The following is a 22,044-nucleotide window of genomic DNA, read 5'->3' on the forward strand; positions in this document are numbered from 1 at the left end:
AGACCCCCCCAAAAAAAAAAAAAAAACTAAATGCAGGATGGAGGAGGATGGTGTTAATACCGACACAAGCCACATGACCCCCGTAACTCACCTTTCTCCGCATGTCCCATTTGCGCTGAGGATGCAACAGGAAAGGGGAGAAGAAAAAAAAAAAGGAATAATAAAATCTGGATTAATACACAGGCGATCCACATCACACCACGCTTATCCCCCCTAACTGGAATTAATGGAATTAATCCGTGGGATGATACATTCCGATTAATTGCTGAGAAAATGACCGGGGCAGCTGTGTTCTGTGGGGCTCTGCGTGGGAAGGGGGGGGGGTTCGGGCACATGTCGGGACTCCACGACCAGGTACGAACACCCCCCCACCCCCAATCGATTGACATGGGACTTGTTTTTTTTTTTTAAATAACAAGCTTTATGTCCTTTCAGGTTAAATCACAAGAATGGAACTTTTATTTGACGCATTTGGCGCGGAGCGAACAAGATGAAAACGGAGAGGCTATCGTCACTGAACCCAGAAATATTCCTATTTCCTACCAGATTCTTACATTTACACGCGTGAAACAACGCCTGCCGTGGCTGCGTTAAACTTTTTCTTTCTTCTTTTATTTTTTAAGTTTCATACGTTTATTTTTATTTAAATATTGTCACGTTTCTTTATAACATTTCTGGTTCATTTCTGTCAAACCCTCACTCTCTAAAAAAAGAAAGAGAAGAAAGAAAGAAAGAAAGTCATTTCCATTCCTGAGGTAAAGTTGCTCCGCGCTCCCGCCGCGTCCTCCGAGCCCCGTTCCTACGCGGATTTAAAGCCCCCAACTTCCGCCAAGAGTCACACGGGTCGAACCCTGGCCAAGAGTCAGAATAAACTTTTTTTTTTCCCGGACCAAAGGGGAAAATGCACATTTAGAAAAAAAGAAAAGAGCCCCGATCCCCACCTGTGAACGAAGGCGCGTTCCGCGTACGGCTACACGCGGAGTAACTACTCGTCAGGACAGGTGCGCGCTCCCGGTCCAACTTTGCACGGCGCGATACGGAACCGAGCGGGAAGCCAGGGTCCAACTTACCGGGCGGGTAGTGAGCCCCGAGCCCGTGGAGGAGCAGCAGCGGCAGCAGGAGCCCCCGGAGCGCCGTATCCATGTCTGCCGCGTCAGTTCGGGAAAGTTTCCGGACAAGTTATTCCGGCCGACCGGCGCGCTCCATTCCCACCGCTCCGCTCGGCTACTTTGTTTCGCGGCGAGTGCGGCGGGCGCGCGAGCGCGCGCGCGCGTGACGTCAGCGCGGCGGCGGCGGCGGCGAGACGGCTGCCGCGCGGAGATGGCGGAGGCTCCCTCTGCCGACGGCGCGAACGGCGACTCTCTCCCGCTCTCTCTCTCTCTCCCTCTCCCACCCTCTCTCCAAACGCGTGTGTTAACGTGCACACACCCACAGCCACGCACGCCACGTATCGTGAACGCGTAACGCGGTCTGGGGTTCGAGCGACACCCGCGCCGCTTTGTCATCCCCCGTGAAGACGCTGGGAACGGAATGCACAGGCTGAGAATCAATCGATGGTTGTTGGGTTCTACTTTGTCTCTTGCCAAAGTTCATCCGGTTTTACTTGTAGGTCTAGGTCAAAGTTCACCACAGAAAATGATGTCATGAGCGGTGGTTGTACTTCTTACTCATGATAAGAAGAACAGCAACAACATTTATTTCCTATATAGACCAAAATCACATACAGTATGTGTGAATGGGCTTTGACAGGCCCTACAGTTGACACCCCCCCACACACACAAGGAAAAACTCGAGGAGAGAGAAATAAAGGAAGAAAGAAACCTTGGGATGGAGTGATACAGAGAGGGACGCCCTTCCAGGGTAGAGTGAGCCTGCAAGTGGTGTCAGTGCAGGGATTGTAGTTATATATTTGTATATATATATGTAACTATATGTAGTTTTATATATATATAAAAACACGAATTCCTGACATTAAGAGAAACCACATGCAGTTACAGCAGCCAGGCACGTTTCACTTGAACTGGAATTCAGAACATTACATGAAAGGAAAAAATGATTTCGGGGAGGCAGAGGTTTGTGTGGATTACAAAATCCTTCAGGTTTTAGGCAGGAGGGAGTGTGTGCATGCGTGGGCGCCGCTGCCAGTCAGCTGGATGGAGCTTGATCATGAAAGTGGCCCCCACCCGCTCCACGGACGCGCTCCCGAGGTGCAGCGGGGTCTGGCCGCCATGTAAACAGCCTTAAATCAAAGCCTCCCGAACGTGTCCGACCAGCCGGGGGAAGTGGGCAGCGAGAGCCTGCAGAAAGCGCCAATTTCAGGTGTCAGAAAAGTCTGGGCGACGCCAAGACCGCCGCTGCCTTACAAACGTGCTCCAGCCAGCGTTCGCGCTGTCTCTGATCCAGCAAAGCAACATCTGTGGATGGAATTTGGGGAAACAAGAGAGAAGAGCAGAAAATCCCCCTCCAGAACCTGGAACAACAAAGCGAATGGGATATAGATGCTCAAAGCCGCAGGTTCAGCCGGGCTGTGCGAAAATGAAAGGGAAAGAAATATAAACATGATCCTCAAACAGCACCTTTGATAACCTGGGGCACCCATACACATTTCCAGAGGGCGAGAGAAAGGCCAAGCTTATTAAAATAGCTGCAAGGCTTTTTAACATTTGTTTCAGACCTGGAATACTTTTGTTAGCATTTATTCACAGTGCCTGCAAAAGTGTCAGACTTCTCACCCAAACAGTAATTTGTTTCCATGTAGGCCTATTTATTCCATGTTCCTACTGCATTAATGGCATGTAGTTACACCGTAATTAAGGAGGAGCTGATTCCAGAGTTAGTCGTGGTGGATAAGAGCTACGATAATAAAATGTTTTAAAAAGCACAAGAATCACAGTGTCGTGTGGACCAGCGTCATCTGTCGATATGAAGCTATGGCTTCAGTCATGTCGTAACGGTGAAATTACAGTACAGTGTTGGTCCAATGCAGTTCCTACGCATTCAAAGTTAACTTGAATACGCAAACACATCAATGTAAGCGTGTGTACACAGCAGGTCATTTTCACAGTACTTGCACAACAAGAAATGAAAGCTTTATATAGGTAAATAGTGAGAATAAATTTTCAATTAATGCATTATTAGTTATAATCAATAATCTCAATCATGCGTGTGTTCAACTACATGGCCTAATGGCCCTTGAGAAGAAGCTTACTTTACTGCTGAATGGCATATGGAATCAGTCTATATACATTTCCACATTTTCATGTTGATATCCATGAATCTGTAAATTGTCAATGTTCAAGGAAACCCAGTAAATCAGCTGCATGCAACAGATGAAACATCAAGAGTAGGAGGCTCATATTTTAGAAAGCCACTTGGTAAAATCTGTCAGGAATGTGCGGCGGGGAAGGAGGGACGGAAATGCACGACCCTCAAGCACAGGGATGAAAAAATAACTGAACAGGGTGTTGTCATCAACCATGCGGGCATGACGAGGAAGAGAGGTGACGAGGAGACGAGGAAGGAAGGACGCAATCGCTGACATCACGAAACCGGGGTTTAATGAGTGAAGCACAAGACAGGGGAGACATCCGAGACACTGGTGAACACGGAACATAACTTCAAAGACCTGACGGCGAACAGAAACGAACAGGGCAGCTTTATACATTTGACACAGGTGAAAACGATTAGGGGACATTACACAGGACAACAGTGAAACTGTTAACCCCTTTCGGAGCGGATCATGACAGGTGTAGGGATCCTCATACAAATGCCACACATGAAACAGGGTGTCACGACACAGAAAGGAGGAGGAGACAGGTACGGGACTTAACAGTTTGTATTTTTAACTGAACAAACCAACATTTAGGGCTCTACTTTTAGGGAAAGGGGAGTGGAAACGGGAAAGGGAAAGTTCACACTCTCATGGGGACACACTACAAACCTGAAAAACAAGCACATTCGAATCGAATGCAATATCGCACACATACAAGGCCCCCTGAGTTCCTCCTACTCAGACCCAGGGCGCACACAGCGTGTCCCTTCACTCATCAGCTCGGCGTGTACGATGCAGGCAAACTTCATTAGGGAGGATATCAGGTGCAGGCATTCAAGGGGGTGTGGCCTGCAATTTAAACTCCGGGAACCGTTGTAGGGTGTGCCCGGACCTCTACGGTGGCGCAGGGTAAAAGACAAATCTCAACACGAGGACAGGACACAGCTAGGATACCTTTATTCTAATAATGACAGATGATAACAATCGGGGTAATGAGGAACACAAGACAAGGCAACATGAAATCCTGGTCCGGAATAGCAGGAAATGTCCGGAGCGTGACCAAATCCCAAAATTGCACGTCTGCAGTTTTAAAGTTAAAGTGAAGTAATTGTCACATGTGATACACAGCAGCACAGCACACGGTGCACACAGTGAAATTTGTCCTCTGCATTTAACCCATCACCCTGAGTGAGCAGTGGGCAGCCATGACAGGCGCCCGGGGAGCAGTGTGTGGGGACGGTGCTTTGCTCAGTGGCACCTCAGTGGCACCTTGGCGGGTCGGGATTCGAACCGGCAACCTTCTGATTACGGGGCCGCTTCCTTAACCGCTAGGCCACCACTGCCCCAAAGTTGGTCTGCAGTTGGTCTGACGGTGCAAAGAAACATTGGACTAATGCCACAATGCATTCGCTTACACAATAATCTTACATACCAGCCAAAAATGTTCCAGGTAGTACTTCAATTTGTAAATTTTTAAGGGCATTTTACACTTTCAGGGCACTTTCAGTAGCAAAGAAGAAAAGGTTAACCATGAATGTTTCCTTTTAACCTTCACCGTGGGCGAAGGCTTGTCTGAACACTGAGAATGGAAGAATGGATGCTGGGCAAATGTAACAAACATCCTCTTGCTGTGCTTATTCAGGGCACCCACAGAGGGGAGGAAATAAGCCTGTCAAATCTGAGACATATGTCGCCTGTTGAACAGATGGAAGAAGCACACATGCATTATATGTTCACTTCCCCGCCTACTGCAAACCCTTATCATCTCTGCACCTTCCTCGTAAGAGTGCACAGATAACAAATTTATATATTGTATATGTAAACTTTACGTAACGCAATTGTTGTATCATGTGGTGTGAAGTCAAAGTCGATTTATTTGATTTGTATTGTGGTGCATAATCCATAAGGAAGTACCTACCAATATGAGATTCTGTCATGATCCGGTCCGACAGGGGTGACTCCGGGTCCGGAGTTCGGACTGTTGTTTCATGTTAGTCTTGTGCAATGTTCCCTGATCGTGTTCACCTGTGCATGATTCTAGAATTGTATAAAGCTATCCTGTTCGTGTCTGTTCGCCGTCAGGTCATTGCGTGGTGATGTTCCCCTGTCTCGTGTTATGTATTAAAACCCCTGTCCTGTGACGTTGTGCGTATGCGTCCTCCTTCACCGCCATGTCCAGCCCAACGTGACAGTTCCATTTTTCAAACACAGGCAGATTAATATGGAGACGTTAACATGGAAGCATACAGTACATTTTACAAATGATTACAAATTGATTTAGATCAAGTGATGTATCGTGTGCCACATTTTGCCATATTGTTCCAGGTTAATAGTGATAGGTCACAGTTCTGTGACCTGATAGGTCAGTTGTGAAAAAGGGTCTCCTTTGTTGGCTCCCATTCACCCACACCAGCTTGTGTCTCCCTCAGCCATGGTGTTTAGCATGTCAGTAAACAAAGGCAGTGGGGGAAATTTGAAATGGTAGCCAGCCACGTCCTTTTAGCAGCATTCAATAGTGTTGTAGTCAAGACCGCCTAAACCGAGACCAAGACATTGCTGAGACTAGAATCCAAGACCAAGACACTGCTGAGATTTGAGGGTACCAAGACCAAGACATCCAAGACTTGTGGGAATGAAGACCAAGACACAACAGGGACTTCAGGGTACCAAGACCAAGACCGAGACTGAGACACACTATGGCAAGACCAAGACCAAGGCTGGTTAAGACCCAGACCAAAAACAGACATTACATTATTCAGATTAACTGTAGAGAGAAAAACATTGCTGTAAAGTGTCATTACTCATTAAAGTTCCAATTAATGTTATCTTTTCAATTATATTGTCCATGTATCTCTCATTTAAAATCTCACAGATTTGTCATAGTTACAAGGCCTGATGAAAAAATAATCCTCTCCTACAACCATTTTATCAGAGAAAAAGGGATGGGATGAACTAGAGAAATGTTTATATAAATGTTCAACTAAAGTGAAGTGATTGTCACATGTGATACACAGCAGCACAGCACACGGTGCACACAGTGAAATTTGTCCTCTGCATTTAACCCATCACCCTGAGTGAGCAGTGGGCAGCCATGACATGCGCCCGGGGAGCAGTGTGTGGGGACGGTGCTTTTGCTCAGTGGCACCTCAGTGGCACCTTGGCAGATCTGGATTCGAACCGGCAACCTTCTGATTACGGGGCCGCTTCCTTAACCGCTTGGCCACCACTGCCCCAACTGGATCTTGGACTCCAGCACCACCAAACCGCTGTTCACCCTGCTGACCCTCGACTGTGGAGTGATGCACAGCTCCAACTACATCATCAAGATCGCCGATGACACGACCGTGGTGGCTCCAGTTGCGTCTCCACCAACTAGTGAGAAGATCATCGGAGTCTCTCTTCCCTCCATAACGGACAATTACAACACACGCTGCATCAGGAAAGCCACCAGCATTGTGAAGGACTCTACACACCTCACATGCACTCTTCACCATCTTACCATCCGGAAAAACGTACCGAATCACTGGAAGACTCTGCAACAGCTTCTTTCCCCAGGCCATCAGACACCTGAACACTCACACTGGTACACACACACTACCTCTGTTGTGTTGAGTAATATTATCTGTCTGTAATATTATCTATTAAGGCATCATTCCATTTTGCACAACAATATTTGCACTATTTTACTTTGCACATTTAGAATTCATTCATGTCTGTCTTGTTGTCTACATGTTTTTTGTTAATGTTACTCTTGCACTGCCTGTGTCCCCTGTTTGCACGTTATGTAGCCCAGTTTGACTGTGTTGCACATGTGCACTTTTTGTCAGTATGTAACTAGCACCAGAATCCTTAGAAACGTCATTTCATTTCACTATGTACTGTCTAACACGCATCTAGCTGAAATGACAATAAAGCTCAACTTCAACTCATTCAAATTGATAACTGACAGGTTTACATTTTCTTCGAGCGAATCTGTCAAATTAACATTAGTAAGACAGTGCTGGTTCACTGATCTACAGACTTAACTTAGGTAGTGTACAGAGCCCCTAAAATACCATGCGCTGGAAAAAAATTATTTAAAATAATTTAGTCTACATTAATTTACATCTCATAAAAAGATACACACCTTATGATGGAGAGGACTCGGCTAATCAAGTTTTATTTTCTTTTTGGAATGTCATACAATTAAATTATTGCTGCTCTTGCACATAGACACGGGATTCTACTCAGCCAGGCTCAGACTCTACTCACTTCATCCAGAAACAATTACAAGGTCTGGGGAAAATGCATGGGTATAGATGGGTATAGTTCACAAAGTGCTAAGAAAATGACCTTAAAGCAAAAAAAGATAGAAAGGTTAGAATCATATTAGCCGATTCTGAGGGATCAGCTTTAGAAATATTGAATAAACTTACACTCACAGACCATGGTATAGAAAATTGTGATATCCCAAACCGCCAAGGTGCCACTGATCAAGGTACCATCCCCACACACTGTTCCCCAGGTGCCTTTCATGGCTGTCCACTGCTCACTAAGGTGATGGATTAAAGCTGAGGACAGAATTTCGGTGTGTCACAGTGTGCAGTGCTGCAGTGACAATCACTTCACTTTCACTAACTTGTGCACACAGGTATTTTTAAGGGGCTCTGTGGTAGTGAGATAGCTGCAAAAAAACAAAATATCTCCCCCTGAACAGACAACTGTACTATGCAGGCAGAACATTCTTTGTCAGATTTAGGTGTTTTTCCTTATAGTTGGACAACAGAAAATGCAGAGTGAGAGATAGGCAATAGAAAACCGCACGGGCAAAAATGATACCACCCAGGTCAAAAAACGACATTTATTTTCTGACTTCGCTATGATGCAATGTGTATGATGTGTGTGGACTGTGACACACTGTCAGTGTCCATTGAGAAAATGTATACAATGTAACATGTTTTAAAAAATGCATACAATGAAACATTTTTTAAATTGATGTATACAATGTATACAATGTAAATTATTTTAAATTGCGCTGTTTTCTTATCAACACCGCTATGTCCACGATCAAGACAAGACCGAGACCAAGACCACCATCCAAATAACGAGACAATGACCACAAAAAATAGTCTCAAGAACTACATCACTAGCTTTCAAACCTGATAAGCTCAGTGGTGCTCTCCTCAAGATCAGACATCCAGGATATTTTGTTTTGTGATTCAGTGTCAGACATGTGAATTAGTTAAAAAATTCACAAAAGTCTATAGAGTGGTGTCAAAATTATAAATGTGTAGATAAATCTGCAAAATTTTGCATTACTTGTTATGGTGTATTACCTATTTGGTCTGGTATAAAAGTAAAATGAGTTAAAGGTTACAGTTTAGTACATGGTTCATGCCAATATTTGGTAACTGCAACTCTACATGATTTGTATATGGGGCTCTTACACAGCAACAGGCTATCATCAAAATTTCATGGACGCCATACAGCTGTCAGGTATTATTTACTTTCTTTTGTCTGGAGATCGGTGTCAGGTAGAATAAATGGGGGTAGGGCTGTCTGGGGCACGCTGAGCCACATTCCTGTTCTTCATGGGTTCCAGACCAGATTTCTTTGTTTGTCCATTTGTTAAACTGTCTGTGCTTCAACCTGCCATGTGATTGTTACTGATCAGGCAGTTTTACTGACTTTCTACATTTGGTGAATTCAACCTGACTCTAGAATATCATCTGTTCTCAATTATTTTGAATAGAGGTTGCTAAGGTCAAGGTGTTCCGTTGCATGTTACTATTCAGTCGGTGTCACACATTGGGCTCATAGTGGTAACGAGATAGAGATGTTTTAGAACAGGAATGACCAGTCTTTTCCTTAAAGAGCTTGTGTGCAGGGTAGATGTTGCCGGATTTATAATGATCTTTAAGTCAGCTGCTTCATTAACTGTTAAACCCCCATTGAGAGAGTGAGCCAATCAGCCACATTCATTTCTAACATAGCAGTAGCAAATATACATTTGCTATTTTGTGACATGTTTGCCATTTGAATTTGAAATTAATTTGTGCGAAAGGAAAAATGAAATTATTTTGGTACCTGGTTTGGCTAGTACCAGCCAATAAAAGTCAGTTTAATGAGACTATTTATTGAAAACCAGTCTGCCAGTTTAGCAGTGAGGTACATAATAACATGGTGGCACAGCAGGTGACTTTGCATGTTCTCCCTGTGGGTCTCTGTGTGTTTCCCCAAGCTCACAAATGCAAAGTCAAATTGTGATATTTATGATTGCCAGATATTAGATCATTTGCCAGACAGGAAATAGACATACACTCTCAGTCAAAGGTTTGTATGTCCCTACCAATTTATGGTTCTTTACATTAAAGAATAAACCTGAAGACCGAGGACTATGAAATAATTCAAGTGAGGCTATGTAATAAACAGAAAAATTGCAAACAAAGCAAGAAGTTGAAGTTTTGAGGCTATCAAAAACAAGGAGCTTTTCCTCTAAAGGCATCATTTCACACTTTCGGCTTCTCTCGACCACCTTACGTTTCGTCACAATGGCAGGGCAAGACAGGGCAGGTAAAAAGGTGGAAGCAAACGCGCAACTGACAAAAAGGGGATTTAATGCAACACAACACAAGGCATGTTCAGACAGGGAAACTAGCAATGACCCAACGATGACACGACACAGTAGGCACACGAGTGTGTCTGGCCCTCACAGCCAGACTGTGCAACAGCTACATCCCGCAGGCCGTCAGACACCTGAACACTCAGGGACTTTTCACTCTGGACTGACACACACACACACACACACACACACACTCTACCTCTTGTTCAGAATGTTCAGAATATATCTCTATTACATTTCTATTACATTAACCCAGCAGCATTTTCACATTTGTTACTCTGCACCTTAATGACTAATTTCACTGGTTGTCTACATGTTTAGTTTGATGCTACTCTTGTTACTCCTGCACTGCTTGTCTTGCACTGCCTGCCTCCCACGTTTTTGCACTTTATGTAGCCCAGTTTGTTGATGTGGCACATGTGCACTTCATGTCACTTTATGCTACTTTATGTTACATACACTTTATGTAACATTTAAACTTTGTTTAAACGTTACTTGTAGCCTCAAGTTCCGGAGAAACGTTGTTTCATTTCACTGTGAACTGTGTAACCTGTATGTAGCTGAAATGACAATAAAGCTCAACTTGAACTTGAATGTACTGAGCATTGCTTTTTTAAAGTGGTCTGTGTGCTAGCTGTCAATCATGGAGCTCCTCCAATTTTAAATCTCCGTTTATAAAAACGTATTTAAAGACAGTGTCCTTGGTGATAGAAAGAATGAATTCTTTCTTGTTTAATACATTTATGTTAATCATGAAGCCACCTTTGACCTTACACTAAAGAACAAGCCCCACACATGGCTTAGTGTCACACTTAGCACTAGTTCACAAATATCTGAAAAATTATTACAAGTCAGGCGTGTGTGTTGATCCGAGACAGACTTTCAGATACACAGCTGACAATGTTGGATAAAATGTTCTTCAATTCTTCCAAAAACAGAATGATTTGGTTGCTCCAGTCCCGAAAATAGCTTCAAATGAAGGCCTTATAGCTAGTTGGAGTGTATACTTCAAATACCTCTGACTTCTGCCAGGGAAGCGTTGGACAGGGCCTCTCTGCCTTTGGCTCGGCATCTGCACATGTGAGCCGTATCTTCAGAATGCTGGAGGTACACCAAAGGCATATTGCCTTGGCAGAGTTCAGCGTTTTGTGGCAGACGTAGCTGGAGCCGGAACAGAGAGGAACCCCAGCCACAGTCCTGCCGGGAGAGCCACGGAGGGCACGGATGCAACCATCACCCCTCTACAAGGGAGCAGGAGACACAGCTGGCTTTTCAAAGGTAGCGCGAGCGCGAGCGAGAGGGGTTGCCTGAGGGGAGTGGCTAGTTTAGCCAATCACGATGATGGTGCTTTCACATTGCGTGACCCAAACAAAACTGGTGCTGTTTCTGGTGCCCACGTCGTTTTATTTTTTCGTCCATGTTGGAACGGCTAAACAGACAAAAACAGATGTGCGATTTCATCTCCACACTGCAGCACGGTGTCTATGCAGTACTTATGACTGATCAGTCATAACTTCATGTTCACTGACAGGCGAAGTGAATATCACTGATTATCTTGTTACACGGGTGTCTGAGAATATCGGTCAACAAGTGAACATTTCATACGGACGGGATGTCCTCCATTCTCCAGTGGTCAGAACCATGGACGCAGCAACTGAAAGCGAACGTGATCGTTTTTGTCACTGATATGATTCGGATGGCACCTCTGCATTTAACCCGTCACCCTTGGTGAGCAGCGGTGGCCATGGAGCGGTGCGTGGGAATGGTACCTTACTCAAGGGCACCTCGGTGGAACCTTGCCAATTCAGGATTGGAAAGGGAAGGGAAGTGACTGTCATTGTGAAACACTGTGAAAGCATTCCTGTGCATTCTGCCGGCCAGTTTATTACATGAGCATGTAATGTCTCATCTACTCCTCCAGAACCTTCTGATTACGGGTCCGTTTCCAACCAACCAGGCCAACCATTGCCCTTTCTTGTGGATGTTACTTTGATGCAAGATTATATTTCAGCAAGATCATTTATCCTGCTAGACTGAAAAAAGAGTGGGTTGAGGATCACAGCAGTAAGTTTACTTGTTAGGTTAGGTGGTTAATGTCATTTTGTCACGACCGAGGGGACCTCCATGGGTTAATAAGTTTGATTTCCATCACAAATTTTTTTCTGTGATTTTGTTGTCAGCACATGAAGTATTTATAAAGAATATTTCATTCATTCAGATCTAGGACGTCTTATTTTTGCATTGAGCAGTGGATTATTTCCCTTTTGCAGGGTTCAAGTAGGTTCAGTTCCCTGCCTGTCTGTCTCTCAGCATGTGTGCCATGTCACTGTCAGCACCATCAATAACCCTCCTGCAAGAAGGGATTCTGAGACGAGGCTGTCAGTTGTCGGTGTTTTTGGGGGGAGGCTCCCGCTGAAAATAGGCGAGATCTGTTCAATTTTGCACGGAACCTGAAAACAGCTCCGCCTGGCTGCTTTAATCAGCGTAATTACTCCAGCCAGATGTTTTTTTTTTTTTTTTTACACTGCAATCCAGACATGGAAGCAAATTAATTTGGATCTTTATGAGCGTTGCCTCAATCTGACAGGGACTCGTTTTGCTGCCGTAAAAACGGGCTAAACGGTTACAGCGGCGGCGCTCTGCGGGCATTTTTTTTTGTCCATTATGCCACCCTGTTGACCAACCTCCTCTTTTAGCGTTTATTGGCCTTCCTCAACAAGCAACTGTGCTCAGCTGAGAGGTGTGTGGACGGTCCTTGGCCATGCCCTTTACACATGCGCCAGTAAACGTCAAAGCTGCTTTCTTGAAACCTGCCTTGGAACTGTTCCCTCCCTCTTTAAACCAACGCTGATATTACTCCGCCGAGACAGAAATGGCAGATTCCCTTACAGTCAAGGATTATAATGACCTAATATAATTCACTTTTCCAGATAGGGTCATGGGAAGGACAGTGTCTCGGTACCTCTATATTGAGGTTATTTTAGTTCATAAGGCTGAATACATGATTTCTTACCAACAGATGCTTGGTGCGTTTTATTTGTTATGTTTATGCCATAACTGGGGTGAAAGGGACGTGTCTCAGCTGTGGTACATGTAATTTACAGCTATGGTTTAGGTCATTTACCCATTGCTGATTATAATTTTTAATTCTAATGAGAGATAAAATTGCCCAAAATATTTAAAAATGCAAGTGAATTATCTATGTTGAGGTTTTTTTTTTTTTTACTCGTCATTAGATCTTCTAATTGTCTCAAATTTGAGGAACTTAAGGAAGGACAGGGGCAAGGTGAATAAGAAGTTAGGAAGAAGGATGCCTAAGGCAGTCTGAAAATCGCACAGTCTCAAATGAATGGCATTAATTACATTTGCTATTTATAGCTCTGTTCCCCGAACGCTGTCAGTATCTGGTTGTATCGTTGCCCCGTAAGTACTAGTAAGGTCCAGTAAAGGGTTTTCTACGCCCTCCGCTGGAAACATGGGCCGAGACAGGCCAGGAGAGCTCCTGTAATTGGGTGCTGAGATAAGTTGTTAGCGCTCAGCTCTGCATTGATTCCGGTGACAGTACGAGGCATCACAGACAGCACACTTCACGGGCGGAGCCTTCATCTTGCGTAATTGATTAAATGCCATTGTTTTACAGGGGAATAGAAATGCTGATTTGATAATCAAAGTGTGTGGTACAGACGCATGGGGATTTTTTTTTTTTTTTTTCATGAACCCTCAGACACGGTTGGCTGTCATTACTGGTGTCCAGCTTCAGTACCAGGCAGACTGTGAAGACTTTGTGTAGTTTCTTTAGTGGGTAGTTAAAAGGCATGGGTGCCACCAAAATTTTGCCACGGGCATTTTCTCACCTCGGAAGAGCTCTATTCTGTGAGGGCAGAGAAACTCCTTCATTTAGACGGAGGCTGCAGTCCTTTCCTTTTCATCGCTCTGCTGTGTTGATGCACCAAACCCATCCATTTGCTCCACAGCCCGAATTTGTCTGCTTTAGTTGTTTAAAGAAGGTTTTGGCCACTCGTCTCAAGATCAAAGGAAGCCTCCACATGACCTATATGGGAAATATCTGAATAAACAGACATATTTTGTATTTTACCGCAGCATTATTTGAATCTCACACTCTTTATTTCTTTATTAATGTCTCATGTGTCAATGTTTTAATGCACTGAAAAATATTTTTGCCGTAATGCATTTGATTTCAGCAAATGTCCATAACATCCAGACATGACATATGCCAAATTCACTTCCTGCGATGCAGGTCAAATGTTTAAAATGCCCCTGACACTGGAACTTTTAGACACACATCTACTGTGTATACATTATATTGCCATTATATCACGATATGTGATTGTACATTGTGGGCTTCATCCTAGGGTATTGGGAATGTCACAAACACAATAAACATTAAATCTGGCAATTTGGTAAAAGTTTTTGCAGCATAAAGCATGGCCTTATTCACAGGGCTAGACTTTGTAGCTACAGGGTTGCATTTTCTGGAGAAGACTTACACCGATTTCAGCACAATATCAGCGATGGAAAGTGCTTGCTATGGCTCCTTTCCTGTGAATGGTCATAGATTCTTGCAAGGTCCTTATTTCTAATTACCTTCCACTGGCAGGAACAGAGAGAAATTTACGCTACTTCCAACACTGTAATTATTTCTGATTTCAACGTGTCCAGATTGCAGTGTTTAATGCACCCCCCCCAGATGTCCATCATAACCAACTGTTACCTGGGCTGACATCTAATTTCCATTTGTCAGTTTGTTGGTGTAATACGTGTTTTTTCTGCACGCACATGGAAGGTAAAAGAGGAGCGGGAAGAAAGTGTCTCCACATGCCTCATTCTTTGTCACATATTTTGCTGTCTCATTGTCCTATCCAGTATTATTTCAAGGGACATTCTTTCTGAAGATATTCTTCTTCAGAGTTCAGTTAGACTGAATTCTAGCAAAAGAAACATGCACATTCATTCACTATTTATACATTTCAGCCTTAATTGAACCCTAAATAATGCTCATGGTGGGACACGTCAAGGTATAAATGGTGAGACAAACTAAAGTTTCTTTAAAGTTAGGTCCGCCGTAGGATTTTTATTTTATTTCTTTATTTTGACGCAGTACCTCGTTTAATCTGCTACCGTTCAGGATAGTACTAATTACCACGGGATCACTATTTTAATGAGCTGTGACAAAATGTCAGCTTGCTTATTGATTAAAAGGTTGGCAACAGCTTTAGATTCCCGAAAGTTGAAAAACACGATCCAATTATGTAGGCATTTTAACTCCGCTAATTCCATTTGTGTACATAATTGGTTTGGCTGTGTTCATAACTCGATTAGGATACAGCTACACAGTCATGTTAATAAGATTTCAGCTTATTGCTGCCTTTTTTATCAGATTGCTTCTTCAGTAGATTCTTCAGTAAAAAATTAATAAATAAATAATGCGCCTCCTCGTTATTTCTCCGTACAGCGCCGCTGACGAACACGATCAAGCCGGGCCGGCAATGAAAGAGCCGTGCAACTCTTCTCCCACGCCTGGCAAATCATTAACTTAAAGATCACGCCACTGGAAAAGGATACCAGGCGGAGTCCCTGGTATGCCGGCTGGGGGAGGAGGGGGGGGTTTACCTGTCTTAAGCCAAGCCTGAAATGCCAACTGCCCTATTCACGTTTGATTTCATAATAATTAACTAGGCCCACAATTATCATCGCTGCAGCGAGAATAGCAGCAAATGGGGGGGCTGTCACTGGAAAGGTGGCGCTAAAAGCCTCTTTAGCATAACAGATTAAAGTGTCATTTTCCATTCTTATGCTTATATCTACTTCCCCGTGTCTTTTTTTAAAACTCTTGGAGCAGACAGGGGTGTGTTGTGGGGAAGGCGTGTCTATGAACATTTCCTGGATAACAACATTTTAAGGCATTCAAGAGTCACATACACCATTATAAAGGCACAACATCAAGTGAAAATAGTCCTGAAAGGCCAATTCCAAGGTTATAAATTCCCTTTTATATTAGAACATCTATATTGTATGTGTATCTAACATTTATATATTATTTTAAAGAAAATAAAAGCAGTTTGCCTTGTTGGTCGGGAGCAAGGGTCGCCTAGCGGGTAAGGGAGCGGCCCCATAAACCGAAGGTTCGAATCTCGAACTGCCAAGGTGGCACTAATCAAAGCCCTGTCACTACACACTTCTCCCTGGACGCCTGTCATGGCTGCTCACTGCTCACCAAGGTGATGGTATGAATGCAGAGGACACATTTTGTTGTGTCACCATGTGCTGTGCTTCTCAAAGACAATCACTTTAGTATAGTATAGATAGGTATACATGTTGATGACTGTTTTGTGTGTTTTTCTGTGGAAAGTGTTTAATACTGGTTGTCAAATATTTAAAAGGTCATTGACAATAGGTGACATATTTCAAAAGTTTGCATGAAGGGGACGAAGAAAAAAAAATCAAACAATATTAGTATAATGAACAATGTATGAAAATAATGAATATTAATCGCAGGTAGCATCTATTATATTGATATAATATCTGAGACATTGGGGGAATATCACCCCGAGAGCATTAGAGTGGCTTTTGTTTCCTCTCGGCTTGCGCTGAAAGAGAGACAGTGGCTTTTATCTGCCAGCGTGTATTCATCCAACCCGGAGGGATCGGACGGGCTGCCTCCGCCGTCACAATGGCATTTATCATAATCACTTATTTCTCCTTAATTATACCCACATGAACGGGGAGGCCTTTGTTGGGAGCTTGAATGGGACTGAAATGCGTGCAGTGGGCTAGCGCTTTGCCTCTGCAGGAACAAACGTGCCACACACACACACACACACATACACTCACACACACACACTGGAGGCTCGCCGCTGGGCTCCTTTTGTTTTCCGCCACTCACAATGCATTCATTGTTTATGTTCCACTTAACTTGCTGAAATAGCTCAGTCGGCCCAAGTTTGAGGGACGTTGTTAAATTCATAACAAAATTTCATGCATGATTTTAGTGTGTGTGTGTGAGTGTGTGTCTGTCCGTCACATTTCTCATTTTGTCCTCAGACTCCACTGTGCATGCCGAGCCATTTGATAGGGTCTGGGCACCATTAGCGCACCCTTATCAGCACAGTGACCGTTGGTTTGTTATCTCCCAAATTAAACAATGAGCTCTTTGAGTCTGGATGATGATAAGAGTGCAAGCTGCCTTCGTCCCTCGCTCCTGAAAATCAGCTCTGATCGCGGCCGCCAGGATCGTGGGGGTGCGAGTGGCACAGCCAGCGTTACAACGCGCACATTTGGCCCGTTATGAAACAAACTACTGTCGGAAATGGGATGTTTGTGTTTGTGTGTTGGGAGGGCGAGTGCAAGATATTTAGCTCATTGGACATTCGCTAAATGGATATTGGCAGGGAACCACTCTACCCGCCCTACCCCCAAAACCTCTCCAGCTGCTGATGGCGGTATCACGGCACCGCTCTACCTCACAAAAGGCCCATGCCACCAGCCGTAATACCCCTATCGGCGGGGTATTACTGCGACAGAGGCTTGGATCTGAATCCGGATTGGCACACTTTGCTAGCGGCCGTGCCAGTGTGCCAGATCAGAGGCCTCCTGGTGCCCCCTGGTCCTTCTCGTCCTCCACACACACACACAAACAGGATAATCGCTTATGGGTTGTTGGGGGCGGACAGCCAGCGCTAACCTGCATCATGCGTGGTCCATGTGTCCAGCCTGCTGCGGCCTCGAGAGGATTTTTTTTTTTTCCGTGTCTCTGTGTCCCCCTGACTCTACAGACATCTGCTCTGTCTAATATCAGTAATTGCAGAATTGGCTTGACTGCGCATAGTTCTAAAAACATATTATTATCTATGGTGTCCTCTTGGGGTGTAACGACACCAAAAACTCAGCATGGTAATATTCATATGATGTTTCATGTGATGCACTACCTGTTCAATATGTGTATTATCTTTCAACATTCTTTTTTTGTGTGAATAAACAGTGGTATCCTTTCTCAGGCTTTTTATCATAGCTTCTACATGCATGGCTGAAATACCTGTTCTTTATCAACTGTAACGTTGATCCGCAGGCAAACCACTGTAGTCTCTCACGTTACTGTCGTCACAGCTGCATTGCATTGTGGGATGTTTAAGCCAGTGTAGAGGCCAATGCAACATTTCCCTGCAAATAATATGCACTGTGTGTACTCTTAGTTTTATACTAAAAACAAATCTAAAATGCTGTTATCTTGTTAGTATGGAATTTCGGACACACTGACTTACCCTGGTACCTGCAACCTTCTTCATGTTCTCACCAGACTGGTGGAACAATGGTAGAATGTTATTCAAATAATCCTAATTATTACAGTAATCGATGCAAGCACTGCCATTGACCTGCAATATTATTGAGGCCTATTTTGGACTATGATATTCCGTTAATCAATATATTGTTGCGTCTGTCCTCTGCAGATATCAAATCGAGAACCGTTTCTTATCTGATATGTATCATTGCCGAATAACAACCCGGCCATTTCATCCCTGACCACGTCTGACAATCACCCACTGCATCCTTTGTTTAGTTCAAACAACCTAATCTTGTGCCTGTAATGAGAAAGACACGTACGCGCTCGTTGTCTCTGAATAGACTTTTCTGTCTTTCAGGGAGACTTTAGAAGTGTCGAGACAATAGACGGGCTCTGATGATGTCGTCCCGGGTCACCGCTGGCCCTTGAAGCCTTGTTCATTACACTGGTTCCTATAAATACAGCCTTATGAGAAAAAGCCAATATCGCCACAGAGAGTGTCACGTCTGCAGAGGCGTCAGAGTCCAGCGCCTTGCTGAAAAGACATCCTGCTTTAAAGGGCTGTTACTGCGCAAAAAAAAAAAAACAATTGCAAGCCCACCCCCTATCCCACCACTAGAATTGAAACCTCTTAATGGCCTCATTATGGCTACGGAATGAAGTGGAAAAGAAAAGAGTTGCTGCCAAAGGAAGGGCTTGAATGGGAAAACAGCGCTTTCTTTCCTTCTCTTTCTTTTCCCTGAACAGGAACCCAATCGATCGCTTACTGCTGGGTTAATGTAGTCTCTTAAAAAGACATGCAAGAAGCGTTCTTTCCAGATCATTTTTTTTAAGGTATCTGCATGCGTGAGAGTGGTTGGGGAGGGTGGAAGCGGTTGAGGATGTAATGAGGGTGAGTGCCCTCTATTGGCTGAGTCCTTGTCCGGCGTTCCTTTTTTAAGCCCGAGAGGCCCCTCCCATTGAACCTGGAACAGGGTTTTCACCATTTCTCTCTCTCTCTCTCTCTCTCGCGCGTGCACTCTTTCTCTCTCCATCTGTCTGTTTTTGCAGTTGTTGCCGTGCCAGCTGTATCATAGCCGGGGAGGGATAAGCCTTCGGGGGGAAAGAAAGCCAGCCCACTCAGCCCTGCCGCTGCCTGCAGTCTGTGGAGATAGTCTGTAGGTTACAGGCCTGCCTAATTAATTAAGGGTGTAGGGCTCTCATTCCACACTCTCGTACGAAGCACAAGCCACGTTTGGTGCTGACTCGAAAAAAAGGGCCCCCTGGCCTCGGCCCTCCGCACCGGCTAACGGCGCAAACGTTCCGACGCTTAATGAGTGTTTATACATTTGGCCGGTTTATAATGGCGCTGGATGTAATTGTTTTGAGTAATTGCAGTAGATGGGGATTGTGTTCGGTGGGCGGGTTGGTGGGCGGGTTGGTGGGAGAGAGCTGAGATGCACAGCTGCGGCATTCAAGAGAGCGTGCCAAATCGTGAGCTGATCACTGAATCACATACTTTCACATGCAAGTTTTCTCTTCAGACTGGATGGTTCCTCAGAGGCATTGCAAGAAATGGCAGCAAACAGGCACAATGGGGTGAAATACATTTACGGTGCATGATGAATTCGGAGGAGTCGTTTCACTCTGAATACTCAGAGTCCAAGACCTTCAAGTAGATAAGAACCGATGTAAATAGACATACAACTAAAAAACATGAGAAGTAAAGTGGCAAATTGAGCATATTGTGAAACAGGTATACTTTTAAAATAATTAATTGCACATTGAGCAAAGAATTAAGCCTAAAGCCTAAATATTTAAGACTATTACAAAAACAAGTGTTGTAAAGAGATGCAACGTGCAGAAGACATCAATGTAAGCGCTTCCCATTTGCTTTGAATGGGGTGACATCATGCACCACTGCACTAAATTCTGGGACAGTTTGTGCAGCTTGCAGCAGTAACTTAAAAATGTTGACCCTTTCAGGCGGCAACCAATCAAATCCGTTTATGCAAAACGTTGCAAAAGTTGCCTAATCAGTCGGTTCAGTGTGGGGTAAGACAGCTAAGTTGAACAGAGACGGTATGAGATCCAAAAACTGTCTTGCATTGGTTTAAAGCCAGAAAAACAAGATGGCAAACGATGATAAAACTGTACCCCTGTATGAAATCTAAACACCTTTTTGGCACACCATTATTACTTTTTTATTTTTTTCAGTTTTTTATAAAACATTTCCTGATCTCATGTATCTTTCATTAATTTGATCATTCTATAGATTTCATTAAAATTCAAATTATAGAATTTATATACCTTTTCATTTTATTGCATTGCTAAGCATCTTATATTGATATTTTGCATGAAAGACTCTCCGTCAATAGTCTTTTGATTGATTTCATGATTGATTCGTTCAAACTAAAATTACAACATGCCAAAAAGTTGTTGCACAGTTGGTTGCACCGCAATTTTTCTGTCACCCCAATTTAAATTTTCGAATTGGAGAGTGGTTTCCCCCGTATGTAGGAAATTGAGTCTTTGTGTTGTGACTGCATGGCCATTTTTCTGCTTCCTACACAACTGAAGTGTTTAAGCTGATTGAAGTGATAAGTGAGGAGAACGCTTTGAACCGAGTGCAGTACTGGCAGCAAACCGATGCAGCTGTGCTGAACTGGGCTCGCGTCCTTCTTCTTTTCCTTGTTTTCCATCTTTGTAGGCATTTAAGCGCACCCAGTTAATAGTAAAACGTCACCGTTGTGCTTTCAGCAAAGTTCTTGGCAACATCACGGCATCTCACAGGCACTGAAGTGGAATTCTGTGAAATGTTCGGCTGTCAAAAACAAGCGACGGGCACAGATATCATAAGATCTGGATTCTGTGATGTGAAGTTTAGTCTGAAACGTGTTAGGCCGCTCACTGTGACCCATATGTTTGTAAGGTTACTCTAAAGAGGAGATAAAAAGACAGAGAGGAAAGCCTTTTTTTGCATGTTTTTCCCTTTACACTTCCCCCTTAAGTGTATAAAATGGATTTGTAATTACAGAGCTGCCAGACAGAGTTGCTGTTGCTGTCTTTGAGTCAGTAATGTGGGATTAATAAAGTCCCTCGGAGTAGGGGGAGCGTCGAGTTGCTGTCTCTGTCATTCAGTTCGTCTAAAAGCCCCCAACGAAAACCCGACCACATAAGTGGAACCTATAGAGTCCAGTGCGTCGCTGCCTGAGTGGCTATTTCAACGGGGATAAGTGAAGCAGAATGCCCCGAATGCCCCGTCCTCAGACATCTCCAAACCCCTGAGCCGCACTTGGAGTCTGGTGGCGTAGGGGGCAACCCGCAAGCGGAGGTGCGGATGACGTGCCAGGAGCCCGACGGCCGGTTTGTGCAAGCAGCGTGTGGGCTGACAGAGCTGGTGATATTGGATAAGTGAAAGGAGGGAGAAGTATAAAGGAAAAGAGAGGGAAGAAATGTGTTTAAGACACATGAGGGGGGGAGAAAAGCGCACTGGATTTGGCCCCGTTAAAGAGCTTTGCGCGCAGCACTGCCAAGTTTGCGGATCTGCGAGCTTCCGCTAGTCCGTTTCAACTCTTTTTGGCTTGATGAGATATACATTAAATGGGCCCAGATGAACTGCCGAGGTTTCACGACGTGGCCACAATCACACACAGCCAGCATCGCACATCCCATGTGTATTAATACAGAATTAAGGGCACAACGAGGTCAAATTAGTTTTGATCGTCAATAATTGATGCTGCTGTAAATCTTTTTCAGCTGTATGTACATGAATGCTCAAAATTGTATTTACAAGTGGGAAACTCCAATTTTACAATGATACCCAAGTTGCCAAGTTGTGGGAACACAATGACATGCTCTAAAAAGGAATGTCAATGTGATTGCTGTTTGCGC

General features: G+C 44.1%; 1 protein-coding gene across 17 annotated transcripts in view; it reads right to left on the reverse strand.

Moving 5' to 3' along the window:
- ptprk (protein tyrosine phosphatase receptor type K) overlaps positions 1-1,331 on the reverse strand; it is a 114,397-nt gene extending 113,066 nt beyond the window's left edge. For 6 of the 17 annotated variants that reach the window (XM_029002266.1, XM_029002265.1, XM_029002262.1 and 3 more), the window contains exons 1-2: positions 1,071-1,322; positions 92-115 (exon numbers count right to left, since the gene is read on the reverse strand). In XM_029002266.1, the coding sequence (XP_028858099.1) occupies positions 92-115; positions 1,071-1,143 (97 nt within the window). In that variant the 5' untranslated portion in view covers positions 1,144-1,322. Of the gene's footprint in view, positions 1-91; positions 116-1,070 lie in introns of all 17 variants that reach the window. The other 11 variants (XM_029002256.1, XM_029002257.1, XM_029002260.1 and 8 more) reach the window with 5 other exon arrangements.
- Between the last annotated feature and the right edge of the window lie 20,713 nt (positions 1,332-22,044).

Source organism: Denticeps clupeoides, chromosome 14 (genome assembly GCF_900700375.1).
Source record: "Denticeps clupeoides chromosome 14, fDenClu1.1, whole genome shotgun sequence".
NCBI classification, from domain to species: Eukaryota; Metazoa; Chordata; class Actinopteri; order Clupeiformes; family Denticipitidae; genus Denticeps; species Denticeps clupeoides.